The following is a 25,846-nucleotide window of genomic DNA, read 5'->3' on the forward strand; positions in this document are numbered from 1 at the left end:
AATCTACCTAGTAGATCTGAATTGAAATTTTTTTTTTCTAAATCATTATTTCACTCCAATTGTTTTATCTCAAGAGCAATATTTCTCAACCAGGACTGGGAAAGTTCTGATATCAGCATAGTGGATGGGAGATGATGTCTTAAGATAGAGGATAATTTTTGTCTGTCAGTGTCTTATCTGTTGTTGATTTAGGACACTGCTGGTCATATTAACGAGGTCTCTGATTTGGATACACGGCCTTATAACCCAGGTTACTGGTAGCTGTAGATACCACTGACTTCAACTGAAGTGAGGATTCCAGACACTAAAATTCAAGATTTAGGATGAGGTGTGTTTGGGGTTTTTTTCAGAATAAATGTTCTTGGCACCTGCGGGAGCAGGGTCTCACACCATATCTAAAACTGAGCCTGCAGAAATGGAAGTATACAACTTTCAGAGGACATCTGAGGATTTTTGTCCCGAGCTTGTGATGGTTTATTTTTCTGAACTGAAGATGAAGGTTCCATGGCCCCTATTACTTTCATTTAGCATGGTTGTCCAAGCTGCTGCAAATTCAATCCCAATGGCCTGAATAAAGAGCCCCCTTATCTCTTAAATCTCTGCTGATTTGCAGTCTAATGTTGGCCCAGCCTCATTAGACAAACAATACCCAGGTACACTCACTTATAAAAGGCTAAAAAAAAGTAGGTAGCAGAATGTTCTGAAATATTTATGTTCTTTATTCTTGAGGTAAGACAAGTACGGGTAACTTCAGAGATGAAGCTTCACTGCCAACTGAATGTTTAGAAATATTTTGCCTGCTGAGTTCTCTAAAAATAAATGTGAATGTTCTGTTGTTAAAAATTATTAATACTTTTGACTCATAAGCATAAAAGGAAACTTTTATTTACGGAACTTAGATTAGTATGTAAATACAGATTTAACATTGTAAATGGAAAACCGGAACAAGTGTCTCAGAGATTCTATGCAACTGCCCTATTTATTTTAGCAGTTAACACAGCATGAGACTAGAGGCTGCTAGTAAATTGTGGCTTTAGGATATGAAAAATTCAATTGCCTACTAGCAGTAATTTTAAAATAAATATTCTATTAGTAATAGAGTTAGAAACATTATTCCAGATGTTCTTTCACTGTTTGAGTAGGTATTTAATGAATGGGACTTTTCAGTTTTTCCAAGCTTTAGGTAGAGACTTTCTATTTTAATGTGAAGTTTTTTTCTTGGTTTTCTATATATTCAGACTACATCCAGTGCACAGTGTTTCCCGTAAGTGCCACACTTTCAGCAATTGATCCCTTTTTGCATGCCGGAAAACCTTTCTGGATTCTTGGTACTGTATAGGTTATGAAAAAACATAAACCCCATCTTTTCCTTGCTTTAGGGCTTACTTACAATTTCTAGCTTTTCCTGTCTTGGTTATATGCACTTGAACACCTTGACTTCTGAGAAAAATACCCCTTGTCACCTGAGACCACAAAATTATTTTTGTCAGCATCTCTTTTCCTTCTGTATTGAGGGAAGGGGGAAGTTTTTTCTATCCTGTAATATGATTTGGGTTTGCCTTGAAATCATCATCAGGCTGTTGAAAACAACCTGTGGCAGATGAGAAATGGAGATAAACTGGGGGAAAGGGATAAAAAACAGGAGGAAGGTTACTATTTTATTTACTGTTTCAAGTTGCTTGGATTCTTAAGAAGTCAGTCTTTTTGGTATCTTGGTTAAAATATATAAAGTAGTACAAGACAATTTCCTTTCTTTTGCCTGCCCATAAATGTTTTCCTTATCATAAATGCCATTGCTTCCTGCTGGCAGGAGGTGAGTGGCTGCCTGAGTCTGGCTTCCCTTTTTGTTCAGCACAAACAGGTGGCACATCAACAGCCTTCTCCTTTTGTATGAATGGTTTCTAGAAAGCTGAAACTTGGCCTTCTGGATAGCAAATATCCTATTTTAGGAATTCAACATAGGATTCTGGACAGTAAAATGGGACAAATTTCTGTTAACTTCAATAAAAAGGAGGTTTTTGTCAGGAGAGGTGAGCCCATGCCTTCATCTCTTAAGATGATTATTTGGTAGCTAGTTGTTAGAGATAGGCAGTCTCTTTGACTACTTTAATGTCTTATTTTCACATCGACTAGTCTGAGTGGATTTTCCCTTGCAGCATCACTGATTTCTCAAATGCTCAGATGCATTTTATGCATTCGGGCAATTTTTTACTGGAAACAGTGTCTTGGTGTTCATTTCGTGTGTTAGCATTTAGATTTCCTTTCCATTTATAACTACCTATACATTGATATATCAAGTTATTTCTCTGCATCTTCCAGGTCTCTATTGAAAACTAAACTCAATACTGAGCTCCACGCATCCTCCTCCTTTATTTCCTTTGCATAATTTTTGTTTTCAGTGGTTCATTTAGATTTCAGGTCAGTTGTTTATAACTTCTTCCATGCTAATTTGAAACAGTTATTTCAAGTAAAACATAATGCTCTGCTGAAATTCAGGTGGTATTGTAGTAAAAGACAGTAACACAAACAAATTATTAATAAGAATGAAGTAAAAGTAGCGCTGCTTTTTCACTTTCTGCTGCAAAATTCCCAAAGTAATTCTGAAACTGGAGCCTGTAGCTATAGGATACAGCCAGATGCATCTGGGAGATCTTGATCCATGCTGATATTCATGTGCAGCAGCAGCCAGAAATTACTGAAGAATTCTGGTTGGCCATCTTACCCTCATTTATGTGTACTGTGAGATAAGCAGGTTCCTCATGAAATCCTGGACTGTGGCCACCTGCCTGCTAGTCCCATCCAGCCAAGTGGAAAGAGGCTCAAGGGGGTCTTCTGGCCGGGAGTGGTGGCAGTTCAGTGTATATCCAAATGTGAGGAAGATACAAATGGCCAAGACACAAGACTGCATGTTCTTGCTTGCAGACGACGTGTAACTCAATTTTTTTACTGGTATAAGTGAGTGAGTCTAACTGGGACATGAGCCCTGAGCATGAGAGCATGGCTGGCTCAGCCAAGGCTTTAGTGGGCTTTGGTATCCACGAATGGGGGCAGTTCTTTGCTTGTGCTTGCACCTCTTTCTGCCTGTAGCATTTAAAACTGCAATCACCAGAAGGCAGGAAAACTTTAAGCACCAGAAGTGATGAATCCATTAGTAAAGAAGGGAGGAAGTAGGAAAAAGAAGTGAGGAATGATGCATTTTGGGAAGAGATCTACCGTTTTGTTATGTTTGTTTGGTACCTCGAACAAAGTGGTTTTGTGCCTAGGGCTCATGGCCCTAGGCACTATTTTATCTGCAAGAGTAATTAAAGGAGAGGGAATGTGTGTACATATATTGGTTTATTATTTTTTGTATTTCATTGATTAATTTTCCCCAAGCTGAGCAATGTAAGCGTAGTTCAAATGCAGCAACTGTGGTGACACCAGGAAGTAATTATTTCAGGAAGCTTGTGAATGTGCCCTTATTAAACAAATTGAGGTGGCTTGTTTTTGTTTGTTTTAAGTAAAGCAACAAGAAAAGAATAGGAAAGTTGCCACCTTCATGGGATGCAGTACAGGACACAAGTAAAGAAAAAACTTTATGGTTATGTCCTGAGTCAGGAGACAGTTGTCTCCTGCAAGGAGAAAAAAACATGCAAAAGCTGGGTTTTTTGTGTGCCTTTTGGGGAACAATTCTCCTTCAGACTTGCTGTTCTTTTAATAAATATTTCTTTTTTTGTTTTTATTCACTGCTTTGCAGTATTTTGAAAGGGGAATGTATGGCTGAAAGGTTTTCTTTATAGAAAATCCAAAGAAAAACATGCATCAGCAAATGGCTTATTGATGCATTTAAAAAAAAAAAAAAGTATGTATTGTACACTGAACATTGTGAAAATCTCAGCTGGGATCTGTCTGCCAGATCACCCCTGGTGAAACCCGGGGAGATGGACTGAGGTGACTGTAAGTTGGCCCCTCTTTCAATCCAGATAGATCTATGGAGTACAGGGAGAAGAACAGGATGGAAATAGGACAAACTTCCAGTATATCTTCAGCAATTGGTTCATTTAAAGTACTTCATATTTGAGGTATGGATTTTTTTTTTCTTTTTTCTCTCTTTTTATTTTTTTTCTATTAATAGCACCCCCCCCCCCAAAAAAAAAAAAAAAAAAAACAAACCAACCCATATAGAAGTAGCTTTTGAAGAGAAACGAATTTTAGGATTGGAAGAAAAGTTGAACTCCTTCCAATGAATGACTGAGGACAACGTAGGAGGCTGAAAAAGGTTGTTAAGAGTGCTCGTAAGAGAGGAGGAAAGTGATTGTGCAAATATTTCTGCCTTCTGCTCTAGCAAGACCGTGCTGACCATGAATTTTGCCTTTGAATCCATTTGCCCCTTCCCTTCTCTCAAGCATGTAACTCTTTGCAGAGAACTATTTTTCTGGAATTTGTATGGTTATATGGATTCTTCTCCACTTGGAAGAATGTTGCTCAGTTAATTACATGAAATACAGTAGAGAAACCAGTGTGTTTTCAATGAAATTTGGTTCTAATATTGTACTATAACATCCTATGACTTAGAAGCAATTTAAAACTGCAGTGTAGGTTTTTCAGATATTTAGAATTTCACCCATCACCTTTAAAGCGCATGTATTGTTTGGATGTAAATTTTAGATTAAGGAATGTTGGACTGCTCGTATTAACCATGTAAAAAAGATTGGATCAGTTTGAGCAACCAGCCTGAAGTGTTTTTCTTGCTATTTATGAATCAGAACAGCGCTCATTTTTGGTATCTCTGCAAAGGCATCCAAACCGTTTATGTTGCTTTCATAGTGCCGTACCACCAATCCTGGCTGGAGGTAGCTGAAGTGGGGATGAGGATAATGTAGTGAAGATGGTTTTCTGTTTCTTTTATCTATTTTGCTTTTCTACTTTCTGCATTTGCTTCAGTGTTATGGTTGTTGTCAGCCTGAGAGTGGATAGCTTGTGGGCACAACTGAATTATTTTCATACGTGTCACAGATAAAAATATATTTCTATGAGAAAGTGTTTATTGTAGTCTTGATCAAACTGCTCTATGTTCTTTACGATGGATGATGATATCCAAATGATCGCAGCACAAACTGTTAGTTTCAGTCCCTTTTGATTTAAATTAGGAATGAAATTCTTTCTAATTCTGCCTGGTTGCAGGCAGTCTGATACTGTGATAGCATGTTTGTGTTGCAACCTGTCCTCTCCTCCAGCTGCTCAGGCATAAAACAATCAAATGTTGGTCTGAGGAGGCAGAGGTACCTGTTACCCAGTGTTTGGGCTGAGGTTGTTAAACAGAGAATTCACATTTCCTGAGAAATGGGAGCTGCATGGCTGCGACCACCCAGGTAGGATTGGAGCAGGAAGGACCTGCTGGGAAGGAGGCACTACTGAGGCAACTCAACCTAATGTCACACTCTCCCATGTAAAATGATTTTAAAGAATTAAAGGTCAGCTGCACTGTCACCAGTCCTTTGCAATGAGGATCCCTCTTTTGATTCATGCAAAGCTGCTTGCTCCTAACTGGAGTTTGCATTCAGTTAAAATGTATTTGTGCTCTGACATGTCAGGCCAGGCTATCTGAGCTTCCTCTGCACTGAGCAGACCTGGGAGCCTCTTTGGTTTGCCCGCCCAGATAATGTATGCAACTTTGGGCGTCTTTAAGAGTGGAAACAAATGCTGTTCCCAGATGACCTTGAGCAACACTTGTGCCTTCTAATGAGGTAACAAGTCACACCTGTCTCATCCCATCACCTGCTGGGCAGTGGCACAGGTGTTACAGATCATGGAGCTGGATTTTGGGTCATGATTGCCTTTGGCTTTTTGGGCGCGTGCAATGCAAAATGGTGAGCTGTCCTGTGGCATGTTCGGCAGCCAGTGGCTGCTCAGGAAAATGCCTGGAATAACAGATATACTGCCTGTTTAAAGAAAGAAAAAAAAGTGAATCAGCATATTGACCTTACTGAAACATGCAAATCACTTGCTAGGCCACAACTTCTGAAATAAATTCCCATAATGTCTGTATTAATTCTTTTAGAAACTATTAAAAGGATTTGTGGGATTATTCTGAGCTCAGACAGCAGTAAGTGTCAGGCTTTTAACTGAGGAGGTGTGGAAACCAGCAACAGTGGACTATCTTGAATAACTGTGTTAGTGTTTTGTTCTTGGAAGGCTTTTTCACCCGGGACTTTTTGTTTGGTTTTTTTTTTCCCCCTCACATAAATGTTAATAGTACTCATAAAGGGTTCACTGGTTAAAAAAACCCCATGTTTTTGTATCCTTTTAAGAGTTGGGTTTTTTTTTTGGTAGAAATTAAGTTTCCAGTACTGCTTCAAAAATCAAAAAGAAATAATAGCTTTTGAGTTTTGAAGGATATCGTGAACTCTGGTGTTTGTGTTGTCTGGTTTTGGAGTCCGTCACACTTAGTAACTTAAAATCACTTGTATTTTTTTTTAAGTTGTCTGAATGCTTGCTGGAAGTCATTACGTATTTTTAAACATTATTTAAAATGCAAATAAAATTCAAGTAATTGCAAAGTACTTTAGGAGAAAGCAGATGGGAAAACAACACTATGCCATGATGTGTTCTCTATCGTTTCTAGAAGTCGCTCAGAGTATTCTGCTTGAAGCTTTTCTGAGCACTCAGCTGTTTGCTTAGTGAAAGGACAAAGGACTGACAGTAAGGCAGAAAATGCAATTGCGCTGCTATCTACACCTGCGTCTCAGAGCTGCGCCTTGTGTGCCGCAGGTGCTGTGTTTACGCCATCATCGGGCGAGCAAACGAGACAAGAACCTTCACGGATCGGCCTTGGGAGCTGCTCGGCGACGGCTGCCAGGGGCGCACGCTCCCGCCTCCAGCGAGGCCGCCGCGGAACGGGCAGGTGCGGGCGCGCCGGGCTGGGCGGGCGCGGGGCGCGGCGAGGGGCGGTGGGAGCCGCCGGACCCGCCTCCCGGGGCGGGCGCGGACGCGGGGCGGGGCGGGACGGGCCGGCCGGAGTACCGGCGGTGGCGGGAGGGCGCAGCAGGGGCCGCCGCGGCCGCAGCATCGCGGCGTGGTGGCGGGGATGGAGCCCTGGAAGCAGTGCGGGCAGTGGCTGATCAGCTGCAAGGTGCTGCCGCCCAACCACCGGGTGACCTGGGACACGGCCCAGGTCTTCGACCTGGCGCAGACGCTGCGCGACGGCGTCCTGCTCTGCCAGCTGCTCAACAACCTCCGCAGCCACTCCATCAACCTCAAGGAGATCAACCTGCGCCCTCAGATGTCCCAGGTGAGGCCGCTCTCCCCAGCCCCTGTCCGCTGCCCGTGTCCGCGCCCTTCGCGCCGCACGCGGGGTCTCCGCGTGCTTTGCCTTGCGATTTGTGGCGGCGCGGAGCGGGACCCGCGGGGTGCTGCCGCTGCCTCTCTCCAGCCCGGAGCCTCCGCGCCCGCAGGGCGGTGAGCGTGAGTTGGACCTGGGGTAGTCCCTGCCGGCACCTTCCCTGCGCGGTGCGGCCGTCCAGCCCGGGCTCGGCGCGTCCCGTCCTGGGTGCTGGGACAGGGCTCAGCTTCAGCGCCGGGCTGGCGGCTCCCGAAACCTCCGCAACGGGAGGCGGTTCGGGTGAGAGTTCCCCGGGCCCATCGCGGGGTGGCCGTGGGAAGAAGTTCCCGCAGTAATCCCAGGGTCAACAATTGAACATCTGTGTGCGTTACTATTTAATGTGAGCAGGCTACAAATCAAACGACCTCTTGCTTCTAGTTTTTCTGGCTACACCTAGGGACGTGGTGGGGAGGGTGGGCGCCGGGCCGATGTGGCTGAGGAGCGGGGAAGGCAGAGCAGGGGCTGTGGGAAGCGGCGGATGAAGCCCTGGTAGCGCCAGTGAGCTGCTCTTCCCAGTTTTTTGTGACTTACGGAGTTGAATGGAGAAGACTGATTAGTAATGAGAAATCGTATTCTTGGTAGCTGGTTGCTTGTGTAGTATTATTTTTTTAAAATTTTATTCAGACCCTTTTATTTTTGTCTTTTTAAGTTGATATTTGGAATAATTATTTAATACCCAAGTGTAGTTCCTAATTCAGCCCTGTTTTAAACGCGGTTTTTAGTTTGGACTAATGCTTTGTTACTGTGACTCATAAAGTTGGTTTCAGATATCGAGATAAGATTATATTAATAATTCAAGAAGAGACTATATATACATGACTTCCTGTCACTGCTTCATGCACACCTATGCCTTGGCAGAGGTGGTGGCAGCCAAGCAGATGTTGTCTGGAAGGAAACTAACTTCTGAGCCTGTCATGTGTTTTAAAACATTGAGAAACAGACGTACTGTAACATTTCAATCTTATGGTTCTCTTTTTGATTTATAATAATATTGCTATTGCTATTCACATTTAGGATGCTGGCAAAAAAGCAGTAGTAGTGAATTACGCTACTTTGTCCATGTCTTTGTCGATGTTTGCTTATAAACCCAGTTATTTTATTTCTTATTAATTTTTTCTTTTAGCAGCTGTGTCTTACTACCAAGGCAGCATTTTCTGGAAGCTCAGAGTGCAGAAGGGGAAAATGTAGTTCAGCTAGTCAGACTCAAAGCTCTGAGACTCTTGCACTAGATGTGAATGGCATAAAGGCTATCTCGGTGTACTTGAGAGCTCAAGTGCCTGCTTGAATGGCATATGCAGAGGCAAGACTTCATGTGAGTGATGGAGCTGCACAAAGGGTGGGCTTCTCTGGGTGGAAGAAATCCAGTTTTTTCTCTGTACCATTACAACTTGTGAGTTTCAGCTCTTGCTAAACCAGAGCCTTGGTTTATATTTGGTTTTTTTTTTTAATGAACTAGAAAGGTGTTGTCATGATATTACACAGTATTTTTGAGATAGCTAACTCATTGCATCATCTTGAATTCTAGATTAATGTTGATTATCTGGACCACTATTACTTGATTTTATTTTTGATGAATTAAAACCGTGGTAGTCTCCCTCTGTCTACTAAAACTAAGTATCAAAATGCTTTGTTGTCTTCTTTGTTAGAGCAGGTTTGGGAATCAAGATTAATACTTATTTAAGTATGTTTGAACTATGGATTATAATTGTAGATCTTGGATTATTTACAACGGTTGTCTCCTTGTTTGCTGTATGCCTGAGGTACCTGAAGTCTACAATGCTGCAGACTGCACTCTCCAGTGATGCATTTCTCTGCCCTACACTAATTTTACTTTTTAAACAAAAGGAACTGTTGCTGGATCAAAATCTATAATGGGTAACTCCACATAGTGTTAAATTTACTGGGAATGTTACCTTTGTGTTCTGTGAGTTCAAGATTCAGTGATCTTAGTGAGGTTCTGTGGGGTTTTTGAAAAGTCTTTGGAGGACACCCTTTCTGCTGGAAATGATCACTCAAGTGAAAAATTCAAAAATTGTTGAAATTGAAATTCTGCCAGTTGCTTGTAGTTTGTGGCTGAGACTGTAAAGAGCTCATAGTAATAACTTACAGAGAAGTCTCAGTGGCGTGAAGATTATTCAGTTGGTGAGATCTGCTTGGAGTTGGGCCCTAAGTTGTGAGTTTGTCAGAATAGTACTTGTCAGTAAACTAATACTGCATCACAGTAGATTTGCATCATAAAGTTGCTGTACATAGGATCTTGGGGTCTTGTAGAAACACAAGCTAGCTCACCTGTTCCTTGTGGGGTAATGAGTTACAGGCACTGGAGGCAGAGCAGAGTTGGCATTAGGATGAAAATCTTCTTGGCCACTGACTGCAGAGTCTGCCTGAAAATGCTGCTGTGTCTGTACTGACTAGCTGACCTGTTTGAACTTCATATGGCACTTATCCCTCATCTTCTAAAACTGAGCTGCAGCTCCTGTATTCCTTGATCTGATGTTGTTTTCTTCCACTAAGTCTTAGAATGGGTCAGGGGATTCTTATTGCACAAGTTTTGATCAATACAGCGACTGAGAAGGGTGGATGAAAGCTTCATGAATGGGCCTCATTGAAGTCAGACTGTTAGATTTTGGCTGTGTCTCTTACTGCAGTTGATGTTTCAGGCCTTTCTCTATGAACCAAGTTTTCATGTCTTGGAGGCTGGTTACAAATGCACCAGCTCCAAAGAACAGGAAAGTGAGAGGCAGTGCCTCTGGCAGACCTGGGAGTAGGTGTCAGTCCTCTGGCGTGTCAAGTCTTTTTCATTTTGTTACATATTTATTTTTTCAGAATAAATGTGACAGATCACACATCAGTGATGCTCATCAGCTCTGCTCAGTAGTCCTTGGTAACCCCTCATAAGCTATATGAAAAGTGCAGAGGGATTGTGACTGATGCTGCAGTGCCAGATGCTGCTTTTTGGTGGAGCCTGATTCAAACAGGAGCACTGTTGATTTGCTGGGACAGGAGTAGAAACTGAGATTGATGATGCTCAGTATTGCAACACAAATGTGCTTGACTAAATGGCAATGGGGGTGCGTTCTCTTCTATGGGCTGGCTAGCACAGGGAACCACATGCCTTTGTTCCATTACCAGCCATGCACCTTGTCACATCTGTTTTCAAGGGTGGACTGTTTTATGTGTTTGAGATCTGTGGATTCTGCCCCTTTACCTTTTTGGAGATAATGCCTGTGCAAGAGAAATGTCTCAGTGGCTTTAGGCCGTGGTAGTCATATGCATAACATTGGGGTTTGAACCTTTTTGAATGCTGTCTGTTTTCATCTGCATTACTGTATGCTTATGAACATACGTATATTTGGTTAGTGGAAGTTGTCCTATGAAGAGCAGAAGCTGATTCAGTCAGTTACACTTTACAGACAGTGAACCTCAGATGTTAAAAGTATAAACCTTGCATATATAAAGGCTAAGCAGCACTGAGCCTTCCTCTTCCGGATTGCCAGCTCAGTGCTGCCTGGCTCCTGTCTGAGAAGCTGGTGTGTCTTGGTGTGAGGTTCCCTGTGAAAAATTACACATGGGCTTTGTATGAGATTGGAAATTCAGGTTCAGGGACATGCATGTCCAGGGTTTTTTTTTTTCCACTCTTAACAGAAAAATGTCAGCTCTATTAAGAGCTCTTGTGTCAAGGCTTAAACTTACTTTGTTGTTTGAACTCCCACGAGCTAACAACTTGAGTTAGTTCAACCTGTGTGTGTGCCATCAGAAAAGGAAATGTAAGAGGTGGATCAAGTAATACCTTTTGGCCTTTAACTGTAGGGGAGCCTGTCTGATTCAGTTAGTGTTTTGAAAGTGGTCTTATTGCAGGCACCAAACACTTAAACACTATAGCTGCTGGGAATGGAGCTAGAAGAGGGAATGCGCTAAATGAATAAGGGAGGTGTGACTGGTGTGCTGGTGTGTTGCAGGGTTTCCCCTGAAGTGTAGCATCAGTCTCTGGTGACAGTGAGAGCATGGAGCACTGAAGCTCAGTGTCTGTGTCTTCAGAGCTGTTCACTCACCACACATGCTGCCTCTTGGCTAATGTAGGCTGGTAAAAGTAATAAAAATAGAAGTGATCCACAACAGAAAGTACTAATCTTAATGTTTAATCATAATCAGACAAGAACTTAAGTAATTTCTCACCAGAAATGTAAAACCTAAACCAATGGATTATGATGGATTTGCAGAAGATGTCATCTGTTTAATGCTTATCTTTTATCTTTAGTACTTTGCAAACTAGTTTTGAAATGGTTTTTGCAAGGCATTTAGTTAACTTGTGAGAGATTGCTAAACAGGAAAACAGCACTTAATGCAATACTGGCATGGGAGTTTACCTAAAGGGGATGTTGACACAGATTAAATATTAAAAATAACTATTTCCTATTATTCTAATAAAAATAAACAAAATACTCCTCACTTAGTATTAAAAGTTCAAGTATTTTCTAATTTTAGGGAGTTTTTTTGGTGTGACCATGTTGTCCAAAGGAAGTTGGTTATCTTTGTCATCCATGTAATATTTTGGTGTGGTGACAGAGCGTTTTATACAGGAGTTTATTTTTCTTGGTTACAGTGGTAGCAGGTAGTCTCAGGATGTGTTTGTGCTGAGTGAGACATACCTCTCTGTTTCCTCTGATCCTGCCTTTGGTGTGAGGCTTCCCCATTCCCCCCAGGTGACAACCCTGATTTCCTATCCTGAGTGTGCATCCCCCTCTGTAAGCTCCTCACAGCTGGATATGCTGTGTTTTCTTGTTACGTTAGGTGCTAGGAAGTACCACAAAGATACATTTAGATTAATACAGTTTTTCTGAAACTGTAAAACTTCTTGTGCTTGAACAAGAGTGTAGAAACTGGTTCAGCTTTTGTCGGTGTAGAAACAAGAGATGTCTTTAACTGCCCCCTATTCTTCTTGAATTCTTTGAATCTTACTGTATATTCACACGCATTTAAAAGAATTCAGTTTTCAAATGTTTTCAGTCTCTTTGCTTACTTGCTGGTACTTTGGTCCACTTAGCATCTTTACCACATTTAACTTTATTTCCATGATTCATTTAAATGAAAACTATATTGGCCATAAGATATATTATCCAGAAAAAGTATATTTATCTGTGTGTATGTTGTGTGTACATATGCATATCTTATATGTGTTGGACTTGATAAAATGTTTTGAACAAATATTTGTTCAAAGCAAAACCTTAATATGACCTCTGTTTTGTTCTAAGAAAAGACTGATGAAAAAGTAGTGACCTGGTTTTTCTAGGTAATTCTTCCTACCTTAAGAAGATAAAGAAAATAGCTCTTGAAAACTGATGTAATGATTTTAATTGACTCACATGGATTCTTTTTCATTGCAGGGGGAAGGAAAAACTGCAGTTGTAGTCTAGGGTAAAGCTTGCTTTACACGTTATGTTTATTATACAGTTATTAAATGCAGCTTATGTATCTTGCAAAGAGGTGTCTCAAATGTTCCCTTCTGCACAGAATTTTGGTGTGCTGGCAGCTATGTAATGCATTTACAGAAAAAATATTTGTACTGGTTTCTCACAGAGGCTGTAGCATGTGCCAGCAGTGGATAATATAAATTAATGTCTGTGTATGGCATGCTGCTGTGTCATGTGGGAAAAGCCAAGTTTTTTTCTAAGCCTTGTCTGACAAAGGTGGGAGACCTGTGACAGTGGCAAGTTGAAGGACTGCTTATGAAAAGAAACAAATCAAATGGGTTAAAGGAGATATATATATATATATATATATATATATATATAAGAAGTGGGAGGAAATAATCGAGGGAAACAAAATTAATTAGAGAGAATGGTCAGAAGAAGTTGGGAAGCTGGTTTTAAAAGGGTATCAGTAAGCAAGACACTTAAGAATTTTGGTATTTATTGCAAGATAAGTACAGAAACTCAATCTTGGATATGCTGTGTTATTCTTTAATGATAATGGATAGTGGCTTTATCATTGCTAGCATGCCAGTCTGTTATAACGTGCTGCCTTACGGCTGTGAGTTGCAGGAGGTTATTTGCCAGGCTGCAGCACTGCACATCAGGCTGGGTTAGCAGAAAACATCAGTACAGTTTGTGCATTGGAGAGATAGAGGATCTTGGATTTCTCACATGCATCCCTTTCCGCTCTCCTTTGAAGGTCAAAAGAGTTGATGAAATCATAGTTGTAAAGAAACAGAGAGTAAGGAGAGAAAGGGCTGCAAGGGGAGAGAGAGGCAAGGCAGCTGGCAGGGGTGAGAGGCAGACCCCGCAGGGAGTGTGGTGGTGCATCCATCTTGGCCGCGCCAGGAGGGCCCTGGCATAGCTGAGCCTGGGTTTCACTGGTGTGGGTGTTGGGGAGGAGGGTTAACTGGGAGCAGCAGCTAGCAGGCTGCTGAGAGCCACGGGCAGGAAGGACTTCCAGAGAACAGTTTGATATTGGTGAAATAGAGGAGACCCTTCTGCTGAAGTCGTGTTGGCTCCCTGACCAGCAGCTGACCCAGAGGGGAATAGGACAAGTGCCTGTGGCTGCAAAGGAAAGCCGCTGGGGTGTGCTCCCCTCTCTGTGCTGCTACATGCCGGGAGAGAGGGCAGCTTCTGTCCAGACCCGAGTGTGTCACTGCCTGGAGCAGGCAGGGAAGTCCTGGCTTGTGCACTGCATTGTGTGGGCATCTGAGTACAGAGGAATATGTATTGTTTTATTAGATCACTGACAGTTTTATCTTCTTTAAGTTTTACTTGATATAGAGGTGTCAGTTTTTGAGCTTGTTCCCCCAATACTAAAATTGTACCTGTAGTTCTTTGAAGACCAAACTGAACAAAATGCCCCATCAAAATCCTTTGATTTTTTCTTCTCCTTTCTGTTGCTGTGAAACAGCATTGCAGTACTTCCATCTCATTCCATAATACTTCATAGGAATGTTTTGTACTACCTTACATTGTATTATTTCAGTATTTCAGAAGTTCTATTTCACTGAGAAATACTAACTGATGTGCAGTTTATTAAATGGCTATTAATCTCTTCCCCTGCACTTCTTAATGTACTTGGCATAATCTGAAGCTACCTTTTCTTTCCTCTTATTTTGCTTTGACAAGTCATGTTTAAGACTTGAGGCATTGTGAAATACCAGTTGTTTGCTAAGACTTACGATGTGTAGAATGCAATCTGAACTGACATCTGTATAGTAAGGCTTTGAATTTTTGTATTTAAGAGAAAGATATTCTGTCAAAGCTCAATGAATGCTATTGGCTTCAGCTCACCACACTGTCAAGTGAGAATGTATCTTTTGGAAAAATATTGGTCAATGACCCTTTCTGTCATCCTATACTAAATGTCAATAGTGAATGCCTTGGTAACGTGAAACACTGAAGGACTATTAGTAGGATATTTGTTTCTTTGTTTGTTCAGAACATGAAACATTAGACACAAATTGCATACTATAGAGGTATTGCAGCAATTTGTACAAAAGCCACTCATGTACTATTTAAAATCCTTTTGCAGACCTACAGGTATGGTTCAGTTGTCTTATATTACAATCCAAAATATTTTTGACCTTTACTTTCATTCAGATTTTTATTTGATAATTGGTCAATGAGTATTCAGTTAATCTGTCAGTATTTATTTTTTTGCTCATTCTATCTGTGAAACTTAATTTGAATCATATAGAGACTATAGTATGATTGCCTTGCAGAAGCAAAAAAAAAAAAAAAATTTGCTATAATCAAATATTTTCTGAAAAAAAAACTCCAACCAAAACCACCCAACAAACCAAGGCATTTTTAAAAGCATATTTTTAACTGGTAAAGCTTAGCAGAACAAGATGATCTGTGTTTTCAAAATCCTTCAATATGCCCTTTAATCCTTGGCACCATCAAATTTACCCAATTGTTTCTGAGTTATATAATGGTATGTACTGTATAATCTATACTTAGGGTATTTTGTACTATTGCTTGTTCCTTCATTCACACTGTTTCTACATGGAAAGAAACCTGACAGTCAACTAAAATGGAGTGATTAGAACTTGGCCCTTAAAAATGTTAATTGTCACAGCAGTTGCACTTCACTGTTGTGTAGGAAATTTGATGCATTAAGAAAGGAATGTGTTATTTTGCTTGCACACACTCTAAGATACCATAAAAATTACAGCATCATCATAGATGGTGTAATTCCTTGTGTTCTGCTTGCATGTTAGCAGTCAAGATTTAAGTTATACTTATGTGTTCCAGTGATTGACTTCAAATTCCCATCAACTACTGCCTCATGTGGCAGTGATGCCTGATATCAGCTGATAAAAGGCCATGATGGCCATGGTATTTTTTTCCTCTGAATTGCTCAGGATCTCTGAATAAGTATGTCTGATTCCAGCACAAAGAAGGTTAAAGGTAGATGGAGGACCACGCCTTCTCTGCACTAATATCCCGTCAGATTTTAGGTGTCTCTGGGTGGAAGTATGGTGATGACATAGTGCTACCATGTGAATTGTAACTTGAAGTGAACACTCATTAATCCTACTTATCTCTATAGGATTTAGATCAAGCTTTGAATTTCTTTTATCTGGAAAATAAGTAGAGTGTAGGAAACACCAGCAAGAATGTTCAAACTATTGGTATTGCCTGAAGCATCTTTCACTCTCAAACCAGAAAGACTGAGACTCCCTTAAGTGCCCTTGCAGGCTCCTGCCTTTGGTCTTATGGTCAGTTGATGTGTGGTTGGTTGAAAAGGGATTTCTGCTAAGGTTTTAAAACCTAACTTACATTGAGGCAGCTGTTTTGAAAGCCTCTTTGTGCTACCTTGTGGCTCAAGTTTTGCATTTCACAGTAGTACCAATTTTGCTAAATTGTGTGAAGTTGTGTGTGGAAATACTAAGGTTTCACTTTCTCTTAATGGTTTACCCTCCATGTATGCGCACAAAGCAATGCAGGGTATCGGGTTGTATATACTTTTCTGAATTGTCAAGTGCTTATTTTTAAATATTGTTGAAAATTCCTGCTGGATTTTGATTTCCCACTTTCCTTTTCTCTCTTTTTTTTCCCCTTTCTTTTGTGTGTGTGTGTGTATCTCACTTAGCTTTTTGGATGCTTGATGTGAAGTAACAATTTTTGGGCCATACCCCAGAGGGCTTGTTTGGGACGTGTATGTATACTCTTAGCGATGTTTGGTTTGACTGAATTTTTAGAGCATTTTTAAAAGTGCAGAATATGTTAAAATCTTAAGTGGCCTTTAACAGGTGTGTAATATCCTGAGGTTTAATGGGAGTCTTAAGAGTTAACTTGAGCCATTTTGTTTTGAGTTCTGCCTGTCCTGATCTTTTTCTCCATCACAAAGAGGGCAGTGCACATTTCCCCACCACTCTGTCTTGATGTTAATCACTACAGGTAGTAATGAGAAAGTTATTCAGAGTCTATGTTCATTCAGTTTGCATTTGTGGTTGGCAGCACTGAATATGGTGATGCATCTTCTCTGTGGATTGTGCTGAGGCCGCTGGTTTCACTGCAAGTATGCCGAACAGATGGCCCTCTTTTAAAAGCTGAGGTTTAACTCCCCAATTGTTCTCAGTGATGCCTTCAAGCAATGTTGTTGTTTAGAAGTACTGTGCCTCAGTAAGTGCTGGTAGCTACACTTATATTGTGCTGCTGCAGGTTTTATGAAGCTTTATGGAAGTGACTCCTGTAATCCTGTTGGAATGCCTCTACAGTAGTATCATAGCCCTATAGTTCTCCTTTCTGCTGAAGACCCTGGTAAAATGATTAGCTGAGATGAAAGGTTTTGCTGCCTGGGACATTTGCCTGTTAACGTAGACGGTGATGGGAGAGTGTGGATATAGGGATAGCTGAGCCATGCCGGGTACAGGGTGAGCTGCACTTCATGAGAAGCTCCTGAGCAGCACACTGGAGCATATTTCAAATTTGTGTGTCTCCCCAGCTATAATTGCTCAGATTCGCAGACCTCTGGGGAATCTGCTTAATTTAAACTATCTGCTTTCTCTTTTCTGAGCACGTAGTTTTTTGTTGCTTGGAAGCCCCATTGCGCATCACATTATTTCAAGAGCACAAGCTCTAGCAATATTAATGTAATGTGAATTATTCTCTAGTGTTAAAAATAGCTCCTATGAAGTAAAAGAAATAGATAATTTTAAAAAAAGAAATTACAAGTTATTTGCCATGACCAATAAGAGAAACATAAGAAAAGAACTGATAAAGTCCTCAAACAAGAGGGGGAATGTATTATGTAACACTGTCTCTTAGCACACCTCACTAGGAAGAGGCCTGAGGAGTGGATCCTTCCATCAGTAGTATTACAGTGATTGTAATGTGTTCATGTGACCTCTGCTTGGCAGCGAAGAAAGCCTGAGATGTTCTTTTTTGGGGCAAAATTGCTGTCTTGGTGGGATTTCTCTGTGTAGGTCCTCTAAAGGTAGTTGTCATATTAATTAAGGACTTGTTCTTTCTGGCTCAGAACTTGTGTCCATTTCCATGTGATGGAATGGCTTTTTAAGTCTTAAAAACGTTTGTTCGAATTTGTGGCCCAAAATGCATTTTGCTAAATGTTTAGGTTTGGAAATAACTCCTAAGCGATGGATCTTTTAATTCCAGTGAGGAATGAGTGATTTCATCTAATGTTGTGTCTAATCTAAAATTTGTGGTGAAGCAGTTCAGCAGGAAAATTAGCCCTCAAAAGGTTTTGCAGGAATGCCATTCTTGGAAGATGTTCTTAAAACTATTTGGAAAAGAAATGGGGTAGTATTCAGCTTTTCCTGTTTTGTGCTGAAGAGTATTAGAGTTTGACCTCAAAATCAGTGTTTCAATAAAGTAATGTTAAAGTTTAATGAACTTAAAATACCTTTCATCTTGTTTTGAAAGAGCAGCAGAATTTAAAATGTTAGGGTTTCTGTAGAATATTTTATTTTCCTGACAGGTTTGGTAGTGACAAGCTTTTTTCAATCTTCTCTGTTTCTCACATTTTTCTTCCTTGACTCACCTAGGTGAGTCTTGATCTCACCTATCAGAAACCCAGACTGCTCTGTGATTAATAAGAAGTACTGCTGTGACAGGTCTGGGGTTTTTTTTATTATTATAATTTTACCCCCCTTGTTTATAATTCTCACTCATTTTGACTTATCTGTTCTGCAGTTTGGTTGTACTTGTGCTCTCTCAAACTGGTCTGTATTAATTTCGCCTTCTACATTTGCCTTCCCCTCCCACTTGTATTTTCTTTTCCTGCCAGTGCATCTGTTTCCTCTTTCCCTTCTTTCCTGATGCTCTTTCTTCCTTTCAACTGTTTCCACTGCCCTGTTGTCTTCACTGTTCCTGTTGGCTTCATCCCTCTGCAGATTGTCTGAAATCTGTTTCCTACATGGATAAGAGCACGTCTCCTCCGGAAGCTGCGTGGATGTGTTGGGCATGAAGGCTCTGGTGGAAGTTACGCTTTTAGGACCAGTGAAAATAGGATTCAAAGGACTGGACAGTGCTTGATCAGCAATCTCATGCTGGGCTGTTTTAAACTGCTTTTCAGTGACTACTTCTAGTAAATGAGTCATTATTTCAAAAATTTCTGCCACCTCCCTGTTGCAGTCAGAGGTTTGCAACATATGTGAGGGTGTCCCCAAAACTGTTTTGATGCTTTGCTCCAGGTGATAAAGCAGATCACTCTGGTGGAGTGATGAGGATAAAACCTAGTGCTGGCAGCCTGCAGGGTGAATCAGACTGGAAACTTGCTCTTTTCAAAGGCAGCGTTACTTGATTCCTGCCCTTGCCACCAGCCTTTGGATGTTTGTGCCACCATGCCAGTGCTTAAGCAATATTATTCTGTGGTTGTGTCCTGACGGAGCAGGTGGGGATGATGGGAATGGTGCTTATTTTTAACTACTTCTCAGACTGATTTTCAATGTTGCTTACAAGGCAGAAATAGCCAGTCTTGCTAGCCAGTTCGTTCATCCTGCTTCTCCTTCATGTTGGACATCGGGCTCAGTGGTTTCTGTATCTTTTTTCCAGTGAATTCCACTCCCTTATCAGAGGCTGATAGACATGATAATTTTATTTCTGCTTCCTAGACTGGAGGCGAGAAGACCATTAACACTCCAAGTGAAACAGCCACTACACTGAGTATCTGTATTGTGAGATACAAGCGTTCTCTACACAGTGATGTCCCTGACGGCTTACCTTGATAGCAAATAGTTTGTTTCTTCAGGTTTCTGCAGTTTTGCTTGCTTGCTCTCTGTGGATGGACATAGTCTTCATAGCCCTGGTATAATTCATAGAAGTTGCAGGCATAGAAGGGGGTGATGCCCAGCTGGTTATTCCATGGAAGTGGATGTGCTGTCAGCAAAAGCTCAGGAAGGTCAAGGCATCAGTGGCCAGTGACTGTTCTGTAAATTTGCACCTTTTGTCGTGGTTTGTTCACATTATTTCTCTGCTTGAGGCTGAAGCAGTTCAATATTACCATTTGTGAGTTATTTTTTTAAAGGTTCTCATGGAACTAAATGAAAATTTTTTCATGCAGTTTCTCAGTTTAATGGAGAACATGCATCTGAAGAATAATTATTGTGAAGCTCATCCATTTATGCTTGCTGATGTTATGGTTTCATGTTATTTGAAGTACTAGAGTAGCTTTGCAGTATTTGTTTCATGCTGAGATACTGATGAGAACTTAATCCAGGTCAGTGATTTTTTTACTTTAGTATTGGATCTTAATCCAGGTCAATGATTTTTTTACTTTAGTATTGGATCTTAATCTGGGTCAGTGATTTCTTTTTACTTTGATATTGGATCTTTCATAACTTGTGAATAATTTGCCTCAGATACCCTTTCAGAACTGAAATACGCTGCTGTGAGGAAGTGGCTTTTGCTTAGTTTTCTATCATGCTTTCCTCATGAAAGTTCTCATTGTAAAGTCTAGCCTGCTCTTTTGTGCTTCCTTTAACTTTATTCACTGTTTATAATTGTGAGAATGATTTTTAACTAGGGAAATTGCTTTTAAAATTTGTTCTACTCTAATTTAGTAATATTCTTTTCCAACCTTTATAATTTCTCAGTCTTTACTTACCAATTATTAGTGTCCCAAGTGGAAAATAAACTAGAGATCTTGAGTGGCTACAGATTTCACTGAAAGGACACATGATGGCTGAACAATTTGTGTGTGGCGGTTTTTTTCTCCCCCTCAACTGGCTTTGAAATGGGTATGCTTTTTTTTTTTTTTTTTTTTTTTTAATAAAAACTTCTAAGTTTTCACAACAGTAGTCATTGACAAAAAGAAGTGATTTCCATATTGTCTGTTAGGAGGTCCTTGGATTTCCTATACATGTTCTTCAGTGTCCTCTATTGCATACAAGAAATGACCACATTTAGCAGACAGTAACTGGACTTATTTTGACAAATACGAAAATGGGGCAATTTACTTTTTGCTAGTTCTCTGCAACTGTCAAAAAAATTAATCAGAAATACCCTTGAGTGGCAAGGCATACTGATATTGAAAAGGAAATGTCATTTGAACCAATTTATTGCTCCCTCTGCCATCCTTAAATCACTGTGAATTAGAGAGAGCAGATTTGTACAAACTTCAGGTTGTGGTGTTTATTGATGGCAGGGTGTACACCTAACCGGCTTTAGCCGACGTCTGGATACCTTGTGTCTCCTCCAGTGCCACTGCTGCCCCTTTCCGCCCTGAGGAGACTCCTGAAGCTGGTGGGAAGACTTGAGCAGAGAGGCTGTAGGAGAGTTTCCAAGAATTTGTATGGAGGTGTTTGTGTCCTGATGCGGTGGCCTCTTGCTGGTAGCAGATTGACAAAAATCGACAGATTTTGGTAGAACCGTGAGTCATGTTCAGAGGATCAGTTCAGTCAGTTGTATGTGGCACAGCTGTTTTCAGCTGCGGAATAATGAGTCACAAACTTGTGAGTTTCCAGTCCTTGCTAAAGAAAATACCCACATAGCTGCTCTTGTGGTTTCGTTTAGAAATAAATGAGCAGTGCAAGAATTAAATAATTAGACTGACTAGGTCAAGTACTTACTGTATGCTGATTTCTGGTTTTTTTTTTTTTCAAAGAACATGTATTGACAAATAGCATGTTATTGTCACAAATGGAAAAATGCTTGTTTCTGAAAAAAGTGAATAGGATCTGAATACAAATATTTCCTGAATCATATAGCCAGAAAATTAGTTAGAAGGGTCTATTCTAATTGTTTTGCCTAATTACTCTCCTGCCCTTGTTTCACATAACCTCACTTATTCTGATCTATTAAAAGGCTGTTGCTGCATATTTTTTCTGTCTAGTTGTTCACACTAAATTATCATCTTTCAACAAATCAAACAAGTTTATCTTCTGCTACATGGACTCCATGCTGCTATTCTGCTTATCTGACTTAAAGGCAAGAATCAGCCTTGCAGTATTGTTGTGTCCATTTTTCTGAAAACCACTATTGTTACTTCTGCAATGCTGAGAACCATCTCCATAAAGAGGCAGAGGAAGATCTGTCATTGTTATAAATTCCCAGTTTCAAATTGCATATATATTGATTTTGTTATTCTGTCTAATCTTGTCTCAATAAGATATTATGCCTTTTAGAAGATAGTAACTAGTCCAGGATCATACTGTGTTTTATTTGGATTTCATTTTATTTAGATGAATAGTCTGTAGAACAAAACAATACTAAACAAAACTAGACATAAAACTAGGTTTTCTAGACAAAAGTTAGGCTTCTTAGACATTCTTACAGCTTAGCTCCAATGTTTGCATTCAATATGTTATTAAAAAAAAAACACTTAAGGAACCATTTGTGTTGAAGTGGTGTTCTGTTAGGCAATTCATAAGCTGATGCTTGTTCAGAGGCCTGAAGTATGTTACAGCAGCTGCTTGTATTGCTTTTGTATGTGTTCTTTTGTATAATAGATCTAAAAAAATATTTGCCTACAGCTCGCAGGCAGATGCTTTCATGGTCCCTATGTTAGGTTGTATGTTTTCCTTTATGTATGCATCAGTGCCAAAACCAGTTATGGGTTACTGCTAATGATAAAATTTCTAGCCATGACAAGAGTGACTGTTGATTTTTATGTAGATTTGTGTAAATAGCCAGTATCTTGCTGTGATTTTGGTGTGCCTTTTTAAACTTAATGTTGTTGATGATGCTACTTGTAAGATGTCAGGGATGTATTTATACAACCAGCTTAAATTGTGTTGTGCTATCACACACTGCTGCTAAAGTACTAAATATTAAGTTGTTCTACGTGCATGACCACCTTAGATTTTAATAAGATTAATTTTATGACTAAAACAGGATCCAGCTCTCTTCACTAAGTTCAGAAGACCAGCAGAGCACTGAATGAGGGCTTCCCAAGTTAGTGGTTCTCAGATCTCCTTGGTAGACTAGTTTTTCTGGCACTGTTGTGTATGTTTCTTGTAAATTTAAGAGATCTGAAAATACGAGCATGGAACTAATAGCAATCATTTACACAGCCCTTCTTTCAGGGATGAGGAATATCTTTTTACAGGTGTTTTTAAAGTGCATCAGTAAACTTGCTTTTCGTGAGGTCACCAATATATGTGCAGTGTTGTTCTGAAGTTATTCAGCTGTGAGTCAGTAGCATAAAGACTGGGATGAGTTCTTCACTTTAAAATGATCCTTAACACAGTTCATCATCTATGAACACTTGGAATAATGTGCCAAAACTCGAAGCACATTGTACTTTAATAATTAGAATTATTATTTTTGTGCAATATTCTGTAGTTCTTTTCCCAAGGTGGTTCTGTAGCAAGAGAGTGGAAACATCTGGTGGCAAGATACTTGTACTTGACAAGGCATTGGTGGTGGCAGAGTGCTCCGGGTGGTTATTGAAGTGGGGCTCTCGTGTGTGTGACATCTCCTTCTGCCCCGTGCTCTGAACAGCTGCTCTTGGGCTCCATCAGCTCCCCATGACTTTTGTAGTCTATATTGCAGGAACTGCCACGATACAGTAACAGTAAAGCTTCTGCTAGTAAGGCTGGTTGGTTGCTTTTTGCACTGCTGAAAGGCTTAGTTATTGTGGGATCTGAAGCTTGAGGCTCAGTGGAGACACTAAGCTTGCTCTGCATCTTGGGCTTTGTGCTGCTCTCTTGCTGAAGAGGCAGCTTTCCTGTGTGGTCTTTTATGGTCTGCCATGTACTTTACCTGCTGAAGACTGAGGAACAGATCTTTTAACAATTATGTTGGGTTCTTTACTGAACCTGCCTTCATGTTTTTTCTAATGAGCCGTTTGAAAAAACCATCTATGTTACAGTTACTTAAGAGCAGTTTTCTCAATTGGATTGTAGAAAAATATGATATTAGTATCTTAAGACTCAGCACACAGTATGGTTCAGTAATGCATACTTCTCACTGGTGCTCACATACTCCATTTAAAACCCTGATTGTACTGCATCAAATTGCTCAGCAGACTAAGAGTCCAGATAATGCTAAATTATACTCTGCTGCTCAGGTTTCAGAGTATTTGGTTTATTCACAATTTGATTATTTTAGGCTATCAATAAATACTCATGTTCTAGGATTTTAATTTTTTTTTCTTTTCATATTTTCATAAATCTCCTTCATTCTCATGAGACCATGCTCATGATTGTGTTTTACTTTGCGAGATGCCAAATTGACAGCCTTTGAAATGGAGTTTTGGACCATTTCTTGATCTACCTCAACTATTATTGTGAGACAAAGTATCAGTATGATTTAGCTGTCGCATGAAATGGGCCATGTATAAGAGGTGACAGTTGAATTTCTCTGAGCATCCACATACTTGCCTCTGCTGAGATGATCACAGCTGTTAATTCATACTAGTGGAAGTAAGTATTTATGCAATTTTGACACATCTCCCTCACTAATTTGTGTTGCCTTCAATGATGTGTTTCATTTTGGCAGACAGCTTGGAGTGAATGCAGCCTTTTAGACTGCAAGTGCCTATGATGGTGTACAACTGGAATGCTTTATGTCAGCTTAACCTTTCTTTCACTGTCAGCCTTCTTAAGGAAGGAGACCTACTGCAGCTTCACAAAGATTCATCTGATTTTTAAGTTGGTGGCGTAAATTAAGGGTCTAAAACTTATCAATTCTTGCGTTATACAGATACTTCCCTTGAATCCCTTAATTAGGAGAGTTACATGTTCTGAAGAAATGAAGTGCAGTTTACCTAACACTGGCTGGGTTTCAGAGTGACACAGTGGAAAACAGTTGTGGGTAAAAAGATGTTAGTCTGTACATTTTTAGATTTGTATTTTAACTACCTTTTGTCTCAGAATTTTTGGAAGTTGAGAACTCTTAATGTTTTTGTGTCGTATTTATCACAGGAATTGCAGCTGTGGATCAAATCACAGTTTCATCTACTTCACTATCTCGTTATCGACATCCAGACCAGATTCTTCAGAACAGTAATCTGTTCTCATAGATAGCTGTGGAGGATGTAGCAGCCAGGGGATTTTGCAAAATGCATGTGCAGAAGCTTGTTTTGTGCCGCAAACATTCATTATGCTGTTACGCATTATGGCTCATTATGCCATTGCAGTCTGCTGCATAAGCCACAGTACTCCAGTATTCTGTAGTTGTGGTCTTCTGTTTTAAAAAAGATGTAATAAAATGAGAAAAGTTCAGAGAAGGGCAGTGGAGGTTTCTGATGGTATTAAACAAACAATAGAAAAAGAAGAATTTGTCAGCTTTTCACAAGAGGCAATACAGGGGAAGACTAAGAGGCCTGAGAAAAGAGAAAATTATGTGCTGTCCTTTCCAGTGTAGAAACAGAGGGGGTGTCCAATGGAAATGCAACTTTTGAGATGCCAACTGTATGGTACTCAGTGCAGGAAGGATGACATTTGGTGGCAGGTGCATATGTTGAAGCTCCAGAGAAGAAGCTTTTACACAAGGTGTAAAAATGCAGTCAGTACACTATACAACTGAATTTTTGCCTCCAATCCTGCAAATTTACTTTTGGAGTTTGTTTTTCATTCATGGCTATTCCCACTGGTTTGTGATTTGGGCTTTTGGACTTACTTGTTCTACTTATTTGACTTGCAATCCTTGAGAAGTATTCTCTGAATATATTGGAAGCCCCTGTCCTTGCCATGGAGAGCATGGTCTAATAAACTGCAAACCTGAAGTGACACACCAGCAAAAATAGAACAGTGGATTTTTAAAATAGGTAACTAGAGGACAGTCAGATTCATACTGGGCAATTTGTAGAGAGCTGTAATTGCATCCTTAAAGTCTTGCTAGGAATTTATTCCATGACCATAAGTTTGGAAAAGAATACATATACGCAATTCCAGAAAACATTAAAAGTATTTAATGAATCATGCCTGTTAACACTAATGACTGTTAATAAGAATATTGTTCCTTTCTCTTGGAAATCAAAGACCTAGTACATGATCTGTATCTGCTGGTAAGAAATGGAAAAGCATAGGAGTTATTTGGGTTAGGCTCACCTTTAACAGGAATTGACAACCCTGTGTAGGTCATTAGCCCCCCC

The 25,846-nt window shown here is 40.1% G+C and overlaps 1 protein-coding gene across 3 annotated transcripts in view; it reads left to right on the forward strand.

Moving 5' to 3' along the window:
* The first annotated feature begins 6,995 nt into the window (after positions 1-6,995).
* The window catches only part of VAV3 (vav guanine nucleotide exchange factor 3), a 151,609-nt gene continuing 132,758 nt past the window's right edge, over positions 6,996-25,846 (forward strand). For all 3 annotated transcript variants that reach the window (XM_032117752.1, XM_032117754.1, XM_032117753.1), the window contains exon 1: positions 6,996-7,270. In XM_032117752.1, coding sequence (XP_031973643.1) covers positions 7,067-7,270 — 204 coding nt within the window. In that variant the 5' untranslated portion in view covers positions 6,996-7,066. The remainder of the gene's footprint in view (positions 7,271-25,846) is intronic.

Source organism: Corvus moneduloides, chromosome 9, assembly GCF_009650955.1.
Source record: "Corvus moneduloides isolate bCorMon1 chromosome 9, bCorMon1.pri, whole genome shotgun sequence".
Classification (NCBI taxonomy): Eukaryota; Metazoa; Chordata; class Aves; order Passeriformes; family Corvidae; genus Corvus; species Corvus moneduloides.